This window comes from Stylophora pistillata, chromosome 3, assembly GCF_964205215.1.
Source record: "Stylophora pistillata chromosome 3, jaStyPist1.2, whole genome shotgun sequence".
NCBI classification, from domain to species: domain Eukaryota; kingdom Metazoa; phylum Cnidaria; class Anthozoa; order Scleractinia; family Pocilloporidae; genus Stylophora; species Stylophora pistillata.
The window spans coordinates 16298103-16315710 of NC_142521.1; the positions used below are offsets into that span (position 1 = coordinate 16298103).

The following is a 17608-nucleotide window of genomic DNA, read 5'->3' on the forward strand; positions in this document are numbered from 1 at the left end:
TTCCTGGCATCTCAGGACCACACTCAAATTGCGTAGAACTTTGCAAACGCTTGCAGACTCAAAGTAAACACTTTGCTAACCCTGATAAATCGCTCCGGTATCCAAGTTCTTTGGTTTATCTCATCCTCTTCATTGATAGGCATTTTAAGCTGCTCTTCCGCTTCGTCCGGCATCGCTATCATAAACCTTCGGGCGAAATTTTAGGCTCTCGGTCGCTTAGACGCAAAAATGTTCATAAAAGTTCATTTGTATAAGCTCAATTGAACTGTACCAACCCAAATTCGCTCAGTGATTGGCTAAATTATACTGGACGCCAAATTTGAAGGAAATCGGAAGCAACACGATTTTCCTCTTTAGACTCGTGACTGGTACCTGACAAACTGCTGCACTGTATATTGTTAATGAAGGACAGTCACAGGAACAGGGAGGGAGGCGAGTCTGACAGCGTCAGTAAAACCTCTCCTAGTCACACTGTAACTAGAACCCAGTACTCTGATCGAATGGAGAACTTAAAGAAGCCTGGCAGATTTCGCAGTGTTCACTACACACCGTTTTCTTTATCGAATGCGACAACTTTACTTTGCACGCTTTTTCCGAGCATCTGTAAGGTTTTTGATGATGAATGTAGAGGGGGAAGGAATTCAAGCGAAAATAACGTTGAATGATGGTTACCAAATGCCTTTGTTCGGCCTCGGTGTTTACAAGGCTAAAGGCGATGATTGCCGTAAAGCAGTGAAGTTTGCACTGCAGAATGGATACCGCTTGATCGATACAGCTACTTTTTACGAGTAAGTTTGCTTTGCTGGACCATTAAGTGATTTTCGTATTTCACAATCATGTTACCTTCAGTACGTTTATTTACAGTTTTATGGTGAGGTAATTTACAGAGGCAGCTCTCTGTATCATGTTGCGTAAGGAGCAGAGTGTACTACATGTACATTACATTGTGGTTTATCACTGTTTTTCTAATTCTGCTCTTTCACATGACATTTTTGGCATCGCTGATCCCAGTAGAAAGCAGAACGCGCACCACACATGCGTAATTGATGAATCGTCGACTGTAACATTACAGTTGATTGGAACTTTCGTCTTCGATTGCCTGTGATTTATGTAGTTCGACTAAAAGAGAATAATTGATACCAACTTGAAACTACCATGTATGTATAAAAAGTGACGATGGAAAGAGATAAAGTGTAAGAAACCGGGCATGTACTGAAACCCAGACGGCAGACGATAGAGGATACCGTCTACTGTCTATCGTTTATCGTCTACCGTCTGGGTTTTAGCACATGCCTCCAAGTGATGATGGCTTGAGTTGAGTTGTGGTGACTTTGGTGGGATTGAAAGAATGATTTATCCGCTAGAATTAAGTGCAAAATTAATTTGAATATACACGTGAATGCCCTTGCATGTATATGAGTAGTACTATTTGTTACTTGGGCTCGTGCATTTTTTAATTCTTGAAAACATTAACTTAACAATGGCCATGCTGATCATAGAGTTTTCTCTAGTTCAGTGGTGGACCATTAGAGTGTGAAATTCCGGATCTGGAAGATTTACCTCCTCATGGGGACTCAGATTTTTTTCTTTGTTGTAAAGCTTTTGACACGAGAGTAACATCTTACTTTTTTAGATGAACACAATCAAATTTGCTACCTTTCATTTTCTGTGTTTTATGTGATTTTTCAGAGGGCACTAATGCACCTTTTAAAATATATGTCCCTCAGTGTTTCTTAACCCAGTAGTCTTGAGTTTTCCATGAGACCATCTCAGGGTCAGTATTTTTCACTGGCTAGGTGTAGATTAAGTGCTCTCTTTTTTAAAGAGAACTTGTAACAAAAAGAAATCTTGAAATATTTCATTAGAAATGAAGCTGAAGTTGGACAAGCAATCAAAGAGTCAGGAGTGAAGAGGGAAGACATCTTTGTGGTGACTAAACTCTGGAATGATGACCATGGATATGACAAATGTTTAAAGGCTTTTAGGACAAGCCTGAAAAAGTAAGTATGCTAAGGAGAATTTGTGTAAAAATCAAGAGAACCCTTTATCTCCTAAGAGTGACGACAGCTGTAACATTTCATTTCTCCCTACAATATCACCCTTGAATCAAACATAGAAGTCACAAAAATAAAGGAAAGGATTACCAACCAAAGCAGCTCTTGATTGTTAAGCAAATGTTTCTTGTCAGCAACTTAGAAAATGTTTAGGGAACAGTGTGAAAAAATGCATCTTGATGTTAGGGTGTAAAGGGTATTAAGAAGGTTATACTGAGCATTAGAGATCGGAATCTGAAGGTCTGAGGTTCGAATCTTTATGAGGACTCAGAATTGTTTTCTTTGTCCCACGCTCATGACAAGACATAAAACTTAAGTGTGGTTTTCCGTTGGCTGAGGGACGAAAGAAGCGGAAAACATTTTTCTCACATGCAGCTGGGAGAATGGGTTTGAGTGTGTAGGGGGTCTCCAGGTCACATGGCATTTCAGTTCAGTTGTTTTGTTGCCTTCCGCCATTGCCTGACCTTCCCCACCCACCCACCCTCCATATGTTTTTAGGGATATAGGATTTCAAATAGTGCCTTAGTTACAGTTATTGGTGCATGTCAATCTTCTGTATCTAGGCTCAGTTTCAGCTGTTTTGTCAGTGTTGTAACCCTAATGGTTCATCGTGTTGATATGATAAAGATCGGGCTGCATGGTCGGCTTGGTATGACTCCCAGTTGTGTGTGAGAAGTTTATACTTGATGTGAATTTTGAACCCTTCAATTCCAATGAGTGACCAAAACAGAATTTCTCCTTACAATAACAAGCAGATAAGTGATGAGGATAAAGATTAGATTAGGGGATAATTATTTCATTCAGTTTCCAATTTTCTGAACTAACACCATGAGAATGGTATGACAAACAGAAAGGAGAATAACTAATAAGATCTTGGAAGTGAAAGGTTTGAAATTTTCAGACTCGATATTGCCAAAGTAACCATGCCTTCTTATTTATTTATTAATTTATTTTTTTGCAGGCTTGACACAGGCTACATTGATTTGTATCTCATTCATTCACCCAGCCCTGGGGGCAATGTTGACTCATATAAAGCCATGCTTAAGCTTAAGGAAGAAGGCGTTTTAAGGTGATCAGTGACTTTCTGTTCTATTAAAAGTGAAGGGAATACTTCATTTTTGGTCCTTCAGACAAGAATCCAAGCAAGCTCTCTTATTCAAGAAGTTATGCACCAATCAATTTGAAGCTTCAACCCCCCCCCCCCCCCTCTCTCTTCTGGGAAACCCATGGGCATTTGAGTTTTGTCCATGCCCCTTGGGTGGGGAATTTTAACCATGTCTTGAATTTTAAATATGAAGGAGTTTAAAGGTAAACAGTCCTCTTCCATGAGCAAATGGCTTAGAAGAAAAGTGAAAAACCCATCTATGGAGCCAAAAACTCAGGCATGATTTTCCTAAATTATACAGCATTCATTGATATCACAAAGAATTATTCAAGAAAGAAATGAGCTTGATTGTGGCATTTGAACACAACTTTGGCCAGGGGGCAGGAATCCTGTTGAAGCTTCAAATCGAGGGATGCATTACATAATTATGATTTTTTTTGTCTGAATTTGATAATGAGTGATTTGTGTGACTCAAATGAATGTTCCTGCAGCACAATGCACATGACCATTGCACAGTGAGTCAGCAAATAGTACTGTCTCACCTATTTATTTATTTTTACCTATTTACTCATTCACTGTTCTTTTCATTGATCCTATGATTATTTCTTCATTTAATTCTAAACTTATTATGTTTCTTCTTGTCGTCAAGGTCTGTTGGAGTGTCTAACTTTGGAGTGAATCATCTTAAAGAGATGGAGAAAGCAGGCCTTCTAACTCCAGCTGTCAATCAAATTGAGCTCAATCCTTATTGGCGATTAAATGACATTGTCAACCACTGTCTTGAAAAAGGCATTGCACCAATGGGTTACTGTCCTTTGTTTCGTGGCAGGAAAAACGATGATCCAGTTTTAATTGAAATGGCAAGTAGGTGAGTATGAAAGTACCTCCACATGCAGATCCATTGAATCTTTTTACTTTTCCATCACCACCTTTTCAACTGACACCTCCCCCCCCCCCAAAAAAAAACCACTTGCTAGCTATGGTAGTTAAAAACTTCTGTTTATGACCATTTCCAGAGTTTTTTAACTTTGATAGCATCACTGTACACCGTAATATCAGTAGGCATGCTCTCCATACATTTTCCTTTTACACCCTAACGTCAGTTTGCATATTCTCCATACTGTTCTATACATTTCCTAAGGTGCTGATAATGAGAATCTGTTTGAAAATCAAGAGCTTGTTTAGTTGGTGATCATTTCCCTTATTCTCCTGACCTTAATGTGTGATTCAGAGGTGATATTGTAAGGAGAAATTAGATGATAATCACTCATACTGCTGAGGTGTCAAAGGGTTTATATTGGAAAAAAAATTATCACCGACAAGTTAAGACGAAAAGAACTTAATACTTATCAAAAAAAACGCCGGCAGTAGATAAAGCCAAGTGCGTTTACTGGCCGACAAGAAAAAAAAAAGAAAAAAAGAACGACCTAACTTTACCGACAGATCGAAACAGACCAATCACGACCGACTTACGTCACTTGAGTCTTACAGCCAATAACATCACAGCAAAACCAACCGATCATTTCACACGAACTGGTATAAGAACATTCTACTGACAACAATCATTCACTTGACTCTGATGATGACATCCGCACAGGTTGTCGAAACGTCAGTCACTACCACCGACAACAGTCCTTCTCAGGACTACACTCACCCGGACGATCAGACTACACCTTCAAGAGTGTTCTGGTTGCTGACTACTCTCTCATTCCTCCCCCCCCCCCTTTTTTTTTAATCTCAACCTAAAAAGGAACTTTTTGACAGGCTCAAATTCCAAGCCTTCAATGTCCCTTGTGTCCCGCGCAACCACTCCCAAGGCGTCCAAGTTGAGACTCAAGACAGTAGGACATAACTATATACAATGTTAAGAGTTCATTTGTCTGGATGTTTTTTTTTTTTTATCAAATTCCATTTTCAAATAATCTCTATGGCTTTTTCTCAGGTACAATAAAACTGTACCACAAGTTCTTATCCGATGGAGTGTACAGAAAAATTACATCACCATTCCCAAGTCCAGTAAACAAGAAAGAATTTTAGAAAATGCAGACATATTTGACTTCACTATCAACGAAGAAGATATGGAAACTTTGGTAAGGAAAGATTGAAACGTTTTCTTTTTTTTTTTTTTTTACTTCACTCTCCTTGCGCTCTCTTCGCTTTTGCCCGAAAAAACGCAAAAGGCGCTGGTCGCATAGGCTTAAACACATGAGGACGGTTAAGCACTCAACAAGCGTTTATTCTCAAAGCTAGCACGCTTATTAGTCTGTAAATACAACTGAGTTTCATTGGTATTGCTGGAAACGAGATTGAGCACAAATGGCTGTATAGGAGAGTGACTAAGGTCGTACGAGGTGTATGTAACTTTGATTCTCTTGACATGACGTACATGTACTTAAATGATCATGTTACTTACACAATCGTATTTCAGGATAATATGCCCACAGAACAGTGCGCTATGTTGAAGGATGTCACCAACTCACCTTGGAGAGGTTAACGTGAAGTCTCTCAAGCCATTCACGAACGAGAAAGCTTCTTCACTGATCATGAAACAGACGCACAACTTGGAAAATACATGTACACTTTACTCTGTGATTTGATGACCCTTAGGCTCGTTTATGAACCTTTCCAGGGACCGTAAACAAACATGCATGCTTTCTTCTTGATGAATAAATATTTTTTGATCTGCTAGCCAATGTTGATTCGCTTATTTCAGTATTTTGTGAAAATTTTGCTTATCGAAATTGGCGACTTTGAAGGCCGTTTTTAATAATAATTCTTAGTAGGGCGCTCAGCATTCAAATTCCTTTCATATGAATCTTGCATCTTCCCTTTAGATGATGCGTACCTACATTTCAATTAAGGCGACATCCTCCAACTGCTAAGTTTGTATTCATTATCATTATCTGTTTGTTGACTAATGCCTTCATTTTGTTCGGAGAATTCACATGTTAATTGCTTCTTTGAGTTAGTGGGGTTAATAATTTTTTTTCCTAAATGAAGCGCGATAACCAAGGTAGTTTTCTGTAATAAAACGTTTACAGGCTAGCTTTTATTATCTCTTCTCATTGACATTGAATTTTTGCATATGAAATAGCTGTCCACACGAAGTCCAAATGGTGGAACATTTAGTATTGTTCCTTGGCTACCCCTCAGTGTAATTGCTGGGGTGTGCCGCTTGGTTCTTGTCCCCATCTCAGACCAAAACATGCCATTTTCAATTTTTGTTTTTCAGACATGGGCCCTGTTTCTCGAAAATTTCGTCAAACAAAATTTACTGCAAAAAGTTTGAACTGTGTATGATAAAACGTCTCTTTGATACGGCTTTAGTTGACAGATAATTCCATTCAAGTAACAAAAAGTTCGGTCCAAACCGAGAAAGTTCCTCCACAACCTTTAATGAAGATACGTCTCTATTTTAGGGGACACTTTTTTAAGACAAAGTGGCTCGCCCGAGGGAGATTCTGCTCAAGGAAAGTAAGGATAGAAGATGGAGTGGGAGGGGTGGGAGGGGGTGATGCTGATCTGCTGGCTCATCGATATAAAGTATTACTGAGGTATTCAGCAAACTTTTATTACTAAGGCTATAGATTCAAAGTAATGATGTAACGTATTATCGTATTATAAGATAATGGACACTGCTAAGATATCGTGATGATCTCTTGGTAATACAGTAATGGAACGTTCAAGTTGTTGCCGACTTTGACTTATGGCTCAGATAACTATTTTAAGTCGACAAATCCTCGTTGGAGCTTTTAATATTCCCTCAAGGGCTGCAAAAAAATAAAAGCAGAATGAGTAAATATTTATCATATTTTCTTGACGATTTTAGACTTGAGGATGATTATTACGGCTCGTTCGCTTTTGAGAACGATGTTCCCAGTAATAGACTACACCCATGAAATTCTCTAGTCATACGTTCAGTGCCTATGTTACTGTATTTGCCTATGTTACTGTATTTGCCTATGTTACTGTATTCGCCTATGTTACTGTATTTGCTGGCTGTCCATGGAGATAAAACGATAGTCAAAAAGGGGGAAGGAAGATTTTCTCAAGCTGCTCAATTACTTTTTTTGGTGACTCGATTTTGCAAGGACGGTTTTTTTTTTTAACGAGACATATTATTAGTGTAACGAGTGTTGTTATCGCTGTGTCAGTGATGCTTTTTTCAACATTTTTCCCTGTCTGATACTTAGCGTGGCAGTATTCCGGTCTAAGGATTCTCATGGCCTGATCACTTTATTATGAACCACGGCAAATTTGTAATTGATGGCGATCGACGAGACCGTCCGCTTTCAGGAGAGGATAACGTGAGATCAATTTATCCTCTTTTGCCCTCAATGAGTTTAGCTGAGGTTAACAAACCCTCTGGCCCATTCCTACATTTCAGATAATATTCCCGTTGTTGAAGCATGGGAAAACCAGTAGTGTAGCTTCTCCCCACCCTCCCTCCCTCACCCTCACCCCCCACCCTCCCCCCTTCCCCACCCTCCCCCCCAATGAACGTGTCTCCTTGATAGGTCTTTGGTACTCATTTATACTCCTAGGTGGTTGGACAGACTCAGAGTCTAACATCAATTTGTTTCATTCCCCACTGACTGTTCTCTACACGTTTCCTATGGTACCGACACGAAGAATTTGTTTATGAATCAAGAGCTTCTTAATTGTTTATTAATAATTGTTAATTAATCAACGATTAATTATTTATTTACATCAATTATTGTCTATATTCCCATGACCTTAGTGCTCGATCCAGCAACAGTTCTTTAAGGATCCTAGACCTAGTTGATCCTAGTCACTCATGGTCCTGAAAGCATTGAACGATGACTACTGAGACCAGCCTATCGATCCAGAGTCTAGCTCGCTGATCAATGTGCAATTTCTTCTCCCAGCAATACAAGTCAGGTGCTGCTTTTTTCTAGTAAACTTACAAGTCAGGAAGGACGTTTTCCTGGAACTTTCCAATGATATTTCCAGCAGGAGAGTAACGCGCGACCACAAATAGCTTGTTGTGCCCCACAGCGGTTGCCATTCCCAGCGCTCTGGTCGCTTTCCAAACGGTCTGAGTGAAGTGCAGTATTGGAGCGTAAGGCGTCTTTGCCTCCCCTGTCGTGTAATCATAATCATTTTTCTCGTTGTACCACGCCCCCACGACATGTTCACAGCTCAGGCATTGTGGTCCGGACTCACCATAGTTGCACAGCCTCTCGGGAGGACTCTGGTAGTAAAGGTTCTCACCCTGACCTTTGGCCTGTAGGTTTGGATCGTGATGAAATTGATCAAGGCTTGCAAGGCGGTTGGCCCATTCCTGTGCATCGCGCGTCAGCTCTGATGACCACTGAAGGGGAGGGGCGTTATGAGATTCTCGGAATTTGTTGTGTACTTCTAGGCAATATTTCTGAGAATCTAGCCATTAAATGAGAATGGATCAGAAAGGTGTGGCATACTGGTTGATATTCTGAGGCGTAAAAGACATCTTTTTCATTTCTCAAGTGAAGTACATGACCTTTTAGCTTAAGAACGGGTTTGTAGAATACTGCCCCATAAGTCATTGTCAAAAATATGGAAAACTGTTTAGTATTACAATATTCTGTCCAGTGAGAAAAGCGCAGTGTAGTCAACCCCATGTAAAACATTAGTCCTTGAAACAATGCTAAGCCAGTGCAAAATTACCTAATCCAGAGGTATAGAACGAGGAGGATTTGTAAATTTAACACAATTTAATATGAAAAGACTTTTACCTGACGGTATTCCGCCAGATGGTGGATTTGGTTTTGGCGCCGCAGTGGTAGGTTTACCAGTGGCAGGCTCGGCAGTAGTGGGTTCAGCGGTCTCCGGTGTAGGCTGCTCTGTCTGAGGTGCCATAGTCTCTTCGATGGGTGGAGAAGGAGGCTTACCTAAAAGGTAACAGAACCCATCAACTGACCCGCAACAAGTAGAATCCCTCTGAAAATACAAAAATTGTCTTACAGTGACAGCGTCTAATGCAACAGAAATGTAGTACCTACAATCGTTTCGAAATGTCGATTCTTTTAAGGAGGCTATCACAAAATATTTTGGGTCGTTTTATGATACAATATCAAAATAATAGTTCGGAAAGGTGTTTTAAAACTAAAACGGAAAGAATGCACCAAAAATAGTCGAGTAAGGTTAAGGATTAAAAATGAAAATGCACACATTGTAATGCAGCTCCTTAACTTTGTTGGCCCACCCGGTTTATGGCTAGTTGACATCAGGACCATAGCTTATCACAACTACATTGGCTTTTTTGCGGGTGAGATTGTCAGGCTTGATCTGCTTGCCGCCAATTTAATGGATTTCTAACTGGCTATGGTCAGGACAAAAGTTAGTAAAGGGGGGGTGAGGGTAGGCAAACCTTACTTCTCCCTCAACGCACGTCCATTAAGTAAAACTGGCCGTCGACGAAATCGTCTAAAACTCGACAAACGTCCCGAGATCACAACTGGCGTGTTTACCCTGAACCCAAACCGAATACTTACACATGTTGCAGGTTTTACGGCATTGCTGTATTGCTTTATCTTTCTTCCATGTATCACAATACGTTTCAAGCGCTTCTCCGCCTCCCGTCTTTTCTAAAAGAATTTTACAGTCAGGGCGCTCGTCTTCACACACCACTATAGGAAACAAAAGCGAGAAAAGTCATTACCAAAATTTCTAAATCAGAAATCTAATTTTATATTAATGATATCATATTGTATTTGTTTGTTTGTACTGTGCAATAATTACATTAGTTTTGGTTTTAAAACTCAGCTCACAATCGAAATGTCCTCCAAATCAAAATCTGAGAAAATTCAGTCTGGCTGCATCTGGCTTCGATTATTGCCATTCTAAGCTTAAGTGGAAGTAATATACCATATGAACAATTCCCTGAAGTATTTCTGAATGTTGACCTCGTTTGCCTCTCACGTTTATTTTAACCAGCCTTTGCAGTAACTGTATTGAGGGAACACAAATCACAGTTTTAAAACTACCGCCATTGAAGGAGAATGCCGTCGGTATGCATTCTAATGATCGGTGGAAGAGTCAATATGGTCAAACCTAGTCCGAGGTGATTGTTTTCTGCTCAACGCCCAGTCTTTTGCGAAGTCTCTAGCTAGTATTTTAAATTCTGCAATTGGGTTGGGAAGGGAACGGTAAGGTAATGGGAGGACGCAGTCCTTGCCCGCCCTAAAGTACACCTTTTATGCAAAGTAAATTGATAAATTCAGTAATGCTCCTTTAATTCTTACCAGCGGGTGATGGTGCTTTGCCTGTAGAGAGAAACAAAGAAGTATCGATAAGTCACCTCACCCCCATGATCGAAAGGCAAATTTTTATTCCTGTTAATCTCACATTTTTATATAGGTAGTTCCTCAGAATTTCATGACATATCTTAACATCTAGGTATCCCACGACTCAATTGCTGATAATGTGTATGTTACATGGGTAGAAGATGATCTATAAGCTTGAAAGGAGAACTTATATCTGATTATAAAGGAGGATAGCGTTTATCATGGAAAAACTTACTTAGCCCTTTCGCCCCTAAAGGTGACCATGACAGAATTTCTCCTTAACATAAGTTTTTTCTCCTTGACACAATTTAATCTGAAGACACTTTTACCTGACGGCATTCCGCCGTCAGGTGGAATTATCCTATGAAAAGAATTTTCCTTTAAAAAGAAAGGAAGAACAATAAAGCTCCTGTTGGGTTTAGAGTACCTAAACCGGTTTCTGAAAGGCGTTCATCTAAGAATTTGTATCCTAAGAGCCTTTTGGTCCAACTGGATGTCGAAAACAATCCGCGATCATGTTGATTTTGCTCCACCTCGGCCTTTGATTGACCACACAAATCAGATACAATTCAAATGAGTTAATTAGTCACACGGCATTCATGCAAAGCAGGCACTTCGTTATTGTTTTTATTTTGTTGCTATTAGGTTCAATTAGAAGTAGATTAGTTTCTCAACAAAAACAGTCGAGTAAGGTTAAGGATTAAAAATGAAAATGCACACATTGTAATGCAGCTCTTTTACATTGTTGGCCCACCTGGTTTAAGGCTAATTGACTTCAGGACCATAGCTTATGACAACTACATTGGCTTTTTGCGGGTAAGATTGTCAGGCTTGATCGTTGGCCACCAATTTAATGGATTTCTAACTGGCTATGGTCAGGACAAAAGTTAGTAAAGGGGGGGTGAGGGTAGGCAAACCTTACTTCTCCCTCAACGCACGTCCATTAAGTAAAACTGGCCGTCGACGAAATCGTCTAAAACTCGACAAACGTCCCGAGATCACAACTGGCGTGTTTACCCTGAACCCAAACCGAATACTTACACATGTTGCAGGTTTTACGGCATTGCTGTATTGCTTTATCTTTCTTCCATGTATCACAATACGTTTCAAGCGCTTCTCCGCCTCCCGTCTTTTCTATAAGATTTTTACAGTCCGGGCGCTCGTCTTCACACACCACTATAGGAAACAAAAGTGAGAAAAGTCATTACCAAAAATTCTAAATCAGAAATCTGATTTTATATTAATGATATCATATTGTATTTGTTTGTTTGTACTGTGCAATAATTACATTAGTTTTGGTTTTAAAACTCAGCTCACAATCGAAATGTCCTCCAACTCAAAATCTGAGAAAATTCAGTCTGGCTGCATCTGGCTTCGATTATTGCCATTCTAAGCTTAAGTGGAAGTAATATACCATATGAACAATTTCCTGAAGTATTTCTGAATGTTGACCTCGTTTGCCTCGTTTATTTTAACCAGCCTCTGCAGTAACTGTATTGAGGGAACACAAATCACAGTTTTAAAACTACCGCCATTGAAGGAGAATGCCATCGGTATGCATTCTAATGATCGGTGGAAGAGTCAATATGGTCAAACCTAGTCCGAGGTGATTGTTTTCTGCTCAACGCCCAGTCTTTTGCGAAGTCTCTAGCCGCTATTTTAAATTCTGCAATTGGGTTGGAAAGGAAACGGTAAGGTGATGGGAGGACGCAGTCCTTGCCTGCCCTAAAGTACACCAATAATGCTCCTTTAATTCTTACCAGCGGGTGATGGTGCTTTGCCTGTAGAGAGAAACAAAGAAGTCTCGATAAGTCACCTCACTCCCATGATCCAAAGGCAAATTTTCATTCCTGTCAATCTCACATTTCTATATAGGTAGTTCCTCAGAATTTCATGACATATCTTAACATCTAGGTATCCCACGACTCAATTGCTGATAACCGGTTTCTGAAAGGCGTTCATCTAGGAATTTATATCCTAAGAGCCTTTTGGTCCAACTGGATGTCGAAAACAATCCGCGATCATGTTGATTTTGCTCCACCTCGGCCTTTGATTGACCACACAAATCAGATGCAATTTAAATTGTCGGTCGAAAGTAAACCGGGTTTGTGGTAGTTTTGCTTAACTTCGAATTCGCTCTGCAATTGGTCCAGAAACCTCGCACTCCACTCTCTCAACAAAGCAAATTAAAAACCAAAACCAATCAAAACTTGGTTGCCCGCGTTTTCCCGCACTTTAAACAGTTTAATTGTTTTTACTTAGAATTCTCATTGGCTATTTTAAAAGGCTTTTCCCTTCCTCCTGATTTGCCATTGTGATAACTTTGGTTTTGATTGGCTGTTTTTAAACCAATCGAAAAACGCTCGCTCAAAAGTGACTTTGTTACTTGCGTTTTCCCGCGCCTTTTCGTTGCTCTGATTCCCCGGATCAACCTCGTTCCCAGGTTCTCCCGTCTTCCCGCCCCCTGGAGACCCTGGGAACGAGGTTGTCCCCGGATTACTTTGGATTTGGTATCACGAAATTCAATCGAACTTCACTACAGAAGATATCACACTGATACTTACAGAAATTACAAGTCTTGGAGCACTGTTTAACTGAAGGCTCGTCCCTGTGAAGCTTGCAGTACTCTTCCAAAGTTTGTCCGCCATCTGACTGCTTTGCTGATTCATTGGTGATCCAACTGCAATCTCTTTGGTCTTTACACTCTGATGATAAAGAACCAATTGAGTGACGTTTTTATAAGCAATTTCAAAAGGACGTTATATGTCTGTTTGTCAGTTTATCTATTTTATACGCGTCTCTTCTTTAACATAACAACCATTTCTTCTTCCTAATGCAGTCTTCATTCACCTAACCTGCGTCTTACTTTCATTGTAGCGAAGTACTGTTAGGGGATACGAATCGAGATCCCAGATTAACTTCAGTTGAATGGACTCAGTTTGAGCTTAAATTACTCAGAGAATAATATACAATCTGCAGTAGGGTATGATATCTTGCACGATAGCTCTCGTGATATTCATAGTCGCAATTTTGAGTTCTAAAGGAGAGGCAAGTATACACAAGACGGTGAGGTGGCAAGAGAGAGAGAGAGAGAGAGAGAGAGAGAGAGAGAGAGAGAGAGAGAGAGAGAGAGAGAGAAAGAAGCTCGCTCGACCACATATGGGTTATATTAAATGCGCTGGTGTTTTTCACTTACCAATGGGAGCTGGTGCGTTCCCTCTACGTTTATCTTTTTACCTAAAATAATAAGGGGGGTGGGCAGGCCCCCCGGGCCCCTCCCCTAGATCTGCCTCTGGTCATATACCGTAACGGAAATAACTTTCGTAACGGAAATAACTTTCGTACTGATAACGGTAAGGTACCGGTGCTGAGTTAAAATGTAATATCGAACTGATAAAACAATAATCAGTCAAGAAATTGATACATTTGATGCCAAGGAACAAATGAGGACAGTGACTTACCTGCACTGTCAGCGAAGGAGTTCAAATCCTCTGGAAAATCTGAGATGCAAATAAAACTGAGTTATAAGGGAACTGTGGCAAAGAAATGCGATAAACAGAATTTCATCACAATAATATTAAAAAAATAAACTTTTACTCACCGAGAGCAAATTGGAACCGTTGCACAGAAATTTCAAGTAAAGCGTAAAGCATCGGAATATCAATACTTAACTTGAAACAAGCTGGATTCAACTGTCACAAAATTTCACTTACCGTGAGCAAGTTTTCTTTCGATATTGCTTAATGGCACTGCTTTACTCAGTTGCAAACTTATTATCAAGATCGTTGACAAAGTCACAAGCGTTTTCAAGCTAGCCATTTTTCTGCTTTGAAAGAAGCGCGCTTTCAGGTACAAAGGGCTTTTGATGTTGAACACCTGAGGTCGCGTTCAAATTGAATAAAAAACTGTTGAAAAGATCATTTATATTCTAATTGAGCTTTGAACAAACAGTGTTTACAAAATGTTGAATATTTCAAATTGTTTCGAAAACATGTTTCTGGCTCTAAAAGAATGCTTACTTAGAACTGTCAATCATGCTGTGTTTGTTATAATAAACTGTATGTACCGGCAAAACACTTTATTCAATATTTTTCTTCATATACTTTCTTTTCTGATTGAATCGTATTGTTCGTATTGATGAGGCACAGTCCTCGTAGCAGTTCATGTGAGCCAAACAGACCAATGATTAGCGATAGCGTCCATAGTAAACTAACTGGCCGGGGTTTCCTTTGACAATAATTAGTCAGTAAGGCAACGCGATGATTGCCCAATGGAGCCTGAAATCTCCCGGCCGTTGAAGTACAAGTCAGTCAACTGGAAAGTCACTAAGTTTCGTGAGTTATAATTAATCCCTTGTTAGTTGCCTTTATTCAGCCATAAACTAAATAAAAATTCGATCAAATGAATGACCGGTAGGTTTGTAAAACTTGTTGTAAGAAGTGTAAATATGGCTGGTAGGTTTTTCGAAGAGAAGCGAAAACATAGCAGTGACAAATAGAATTTTGGCGCGAAAAATTTGGTGTGATTCAGTTCAGGGCCATGAAGGAATTTAATATATATTTCATAAGTATCCGATTAGCATCAAGCTGACCATCGTATTGTACTTACCAAAGTTAATCTTGTCAATCGAACCGTACAGAGGTACTGCATTGTCAAGATACACGAATTCGGAAATAAAGAAAATTGAGCAGAAGATTGCAAAAAGTTTAGAACTTTCCATATCTCAAGCCTGGTCTCAGGCTCTCAATATTATCTCTGAACACCAACACTACAGTCAGGTCTGTTCAAATTTGAAATTTGTTAATAGCTTCTTCAACGGACAAAAAATTCTTCAGAGATGCCTATTCATATTATAATTAACTTTAAGAGCCTCTTTTGAGTTTTTATTTAATTGTTTTTAGGGCAGTGTTTATTTTTAAAAGAGCTTCCGTGATCTTTTCCGGCCAATCGCGAGCTTTTGCTTTCAATATTGTTTGCAAAACAAGAACGTTAAAAACGCTTCTAGAACAGTGAGTTTCAGTTAATTTAGATTATAATGCACGAAAAAATAAAAAAACACTAAGTATCCGTCGTAGTAAAATACTTCAAATCTTAACCTGGTAGGTGCAGACCGCCTTGAGTTAGAAGTTGCATGATTCAAAAAAATTTCGTTACAGAAAAGTAGAGAGGTAACCAGACGGCAAAGCCTTTAACCCTTGAAGGAATGAAATAGCTAATTCTCATTACAACGTTAAAACGTTATCTGGAAAACTGGAAATGAGAATTAAAAGACGTTTTGGTATTGACATAAAACTTGATTCTCTCATTTTTTTTTGCGAGGAATAAAGTGGTAATCGGGATTGAAAATCATCAAGAGATCATAAACAGTTTATATTCTCTCTGAATCAGTCATCAGATAATGGTTTAGATGGTTACGTTCACTTGATACTTACGTGGATCGTTTTTCTCCACAAAAACGTTCATGGGAATACCTGACAAACTATTTCCACGTCCGGGAGCGCAATCGAAGGTAGGAAAGTAGACGGAGGCGAGAAAAAAGCTGATGTAATACAGACTGTACATCTTCGCATTCTGTCGAGATAAGATACATTCAAGGTGGAGAGCTGAGAAACAGAAAGGGCCCATATTTTCCAGTGGTGTAAATTTGTTTATTTTGTTGATGATTGAGCCGCCGGTGGTAACTTTTGAAAAGGTTTAAAACATTTCTGTCTCCCTTCAATAAGTCTGTTTTACGAGCCTAGTGGCCCATTAGGCCGGTGCTTAACTCCCGTTTCTGTAGCATGAAGCGACTAGGAGTATTTCTACTCCCCCCTGGATGGGATGCTAGTCCATCGCAGGGTTACCCCCAGCATTAAATTGCCCACTGTGAGAGTTAAGCGTCTTGCCTATGAACACAACACAATGTCCCGGCCGGGGCCCGGGACATTGTGTCCCGGCCCGAACCCGGACCACTCGATCCGGAGTCGAACGCACCAACCATGAGGCCACCGCGCCTCCACATTTCTGTCTCCCTTTAATAGTAAAGATTAATAAGTCGTGGCTTCAACCTCGTTCCCAGGGCCTTTTCCCACTCCCAACTAAGGGAAAAGGCCCTGGGAATGAGGTTGTCGTGGCTGGTACTTTGCAATGTATATTCATCTCTTACCCAGAGATTTCAACCCACTAATCCAACAAATCAAATGCAAAGCCAAACTCAATCGCGAATCAACGATTCGCGCTCGCCATCGCTTGCTGTTGGCTATATCTATATCTATATACTATAGTCTCGCTTTGGCTTTACTGATATTGGCCTCTGTCCTTAATTGATAGGCCGGTGTTTCCTCTATGCCTAATTATAACGTTGCTCAATCAGATAGTGTTCCGAGCACTGAGGTTGTACATGTATATGTTTTTCCTTTTGATTTAAAGTGGTCAACACACACATCTTAATGTGTGTTCTCTAACTATACCAATAAATGCGCTTTCTGTAAAAAATTGAAAACGCTGTATGAACCGTCATAACCACACCAGTCGACTCTTTGGATGAAAAAATAATGAAGACAATCAAAAATTATCAGATACCTGTGAAAAAGCTACGATTTTTTTCACGAGAAATAATAATAATGATGATAATAATGATAATAATAATAATAATACTTACATACAGCTCTAGTTTCTTTGCTCATATTCAATAGAACTCTACATAACAACTACTGAAAGCGTTCTTAAAAGGAAAATTTTGAGTTGTTTCGCTAAAGTAGCTGAGCTGCTACAGATTCTGATGATTAAAGCGACTAGTTCAGTAGGAGCTGCATGAGCGAAGGCGTGATTCCCAAGTACAAAGCACAGGACATGCTCGTGTAAACAAAAACTACAATTTCTACACTTTCAAAATCCTACTGGTAGAGTATATAGCTCGTATTCTGTAAACGTATCTTTTAACTAAATCTGAACTGTCTATGATGATGATCGGTGTAACAAAGAAAACTTACCTTCACAAGCCTTAGCGTAAGCTCGTTACAAAGTCAAAAACATGGATAAAATACAAAAAAACACAAGCTATATATGCTATATCGTATAAAAAAGTAGAAAGCTAATATTTATCATAAACTTTTCTGACGCCTAGTCGATTCCGAAAAAATAAAAATATCTACGACATGATGCTCCTGAATATTTGTGGC

The 17608-nt window shown here is 39.6% G+C and overlaps 2 protein-coding genes across 5 annotated transcripts; one reads left to right on the forward strand and one right to left on the reverse strand.

Moving 5' to 3' along the window:
- The first annotated feature begins 493 nt into the window (after positions 1-493).
- LOC111326878 (uncharacterized) lies at positions 494-6959 on the forward strand. Its single transcript, XM_088753312.1, has 6 exons — positions 494-788; positions 1866-2000; positions 3016-3123; positions 3809-4027; positions 5102-5249; positions 5588-6959. Exons 1-6 carry the CDS (start codon positions 565-567, stop codon positions 5651-5653), a joined length of 900 nt encoding a protein of 299 aa, XP_088609438.1. The 5' UTR covers positions 494-564; the 3' UTR covers positions 5654-6959.
- LOC111326906 (uncharacterized) lies at positions 6710-17546 on the reverse strand. 4 transcript variants are annotated; one of them, XM_088753307.1, is made up of 11 exons: positions 17420-17545; positions 15881-16019; positions 13910-13948; positions 13013-13153; positions 12209-12229; positions 11490-11624; positions 10407-10427; positions 9657-9791; positions 8898-9053; positions 8088-8562; positions 6710-6929 (listed from the first exon to the last, which is right to left on the reverse strand). In XM_088753307.1, the coding sequence occupies exons 2-11, from the start codon at positions 16008-16010 to the stop codon at positions 6923-6925; spliced, it is 1260 nt and encodes a 419-aa protein (XP_088609433.1). In that variant the 5' UTR covers positions 16011-16019; positions 17420-17545; the 3' UTR covers positions 6710-6922. The 4 variants fall into 4 exon arrangements, with proteins under 4 accessions (XP_088609433.1, XP_088609434.1, XP_088609435.1 ...); XM_088753308.1 differs by lacking the exons at positions 15881-16019; positions 17420-17545 and adding an exon at positions 15057-15788; XM_088753309.1 differs by lacking the exons at positions 15881-16019; positions 17420-17545 and adding an exon at positions 14162-15014.
- Between the last annotated feature and the right edge of the window lie 62 nt (positions 17547-17608).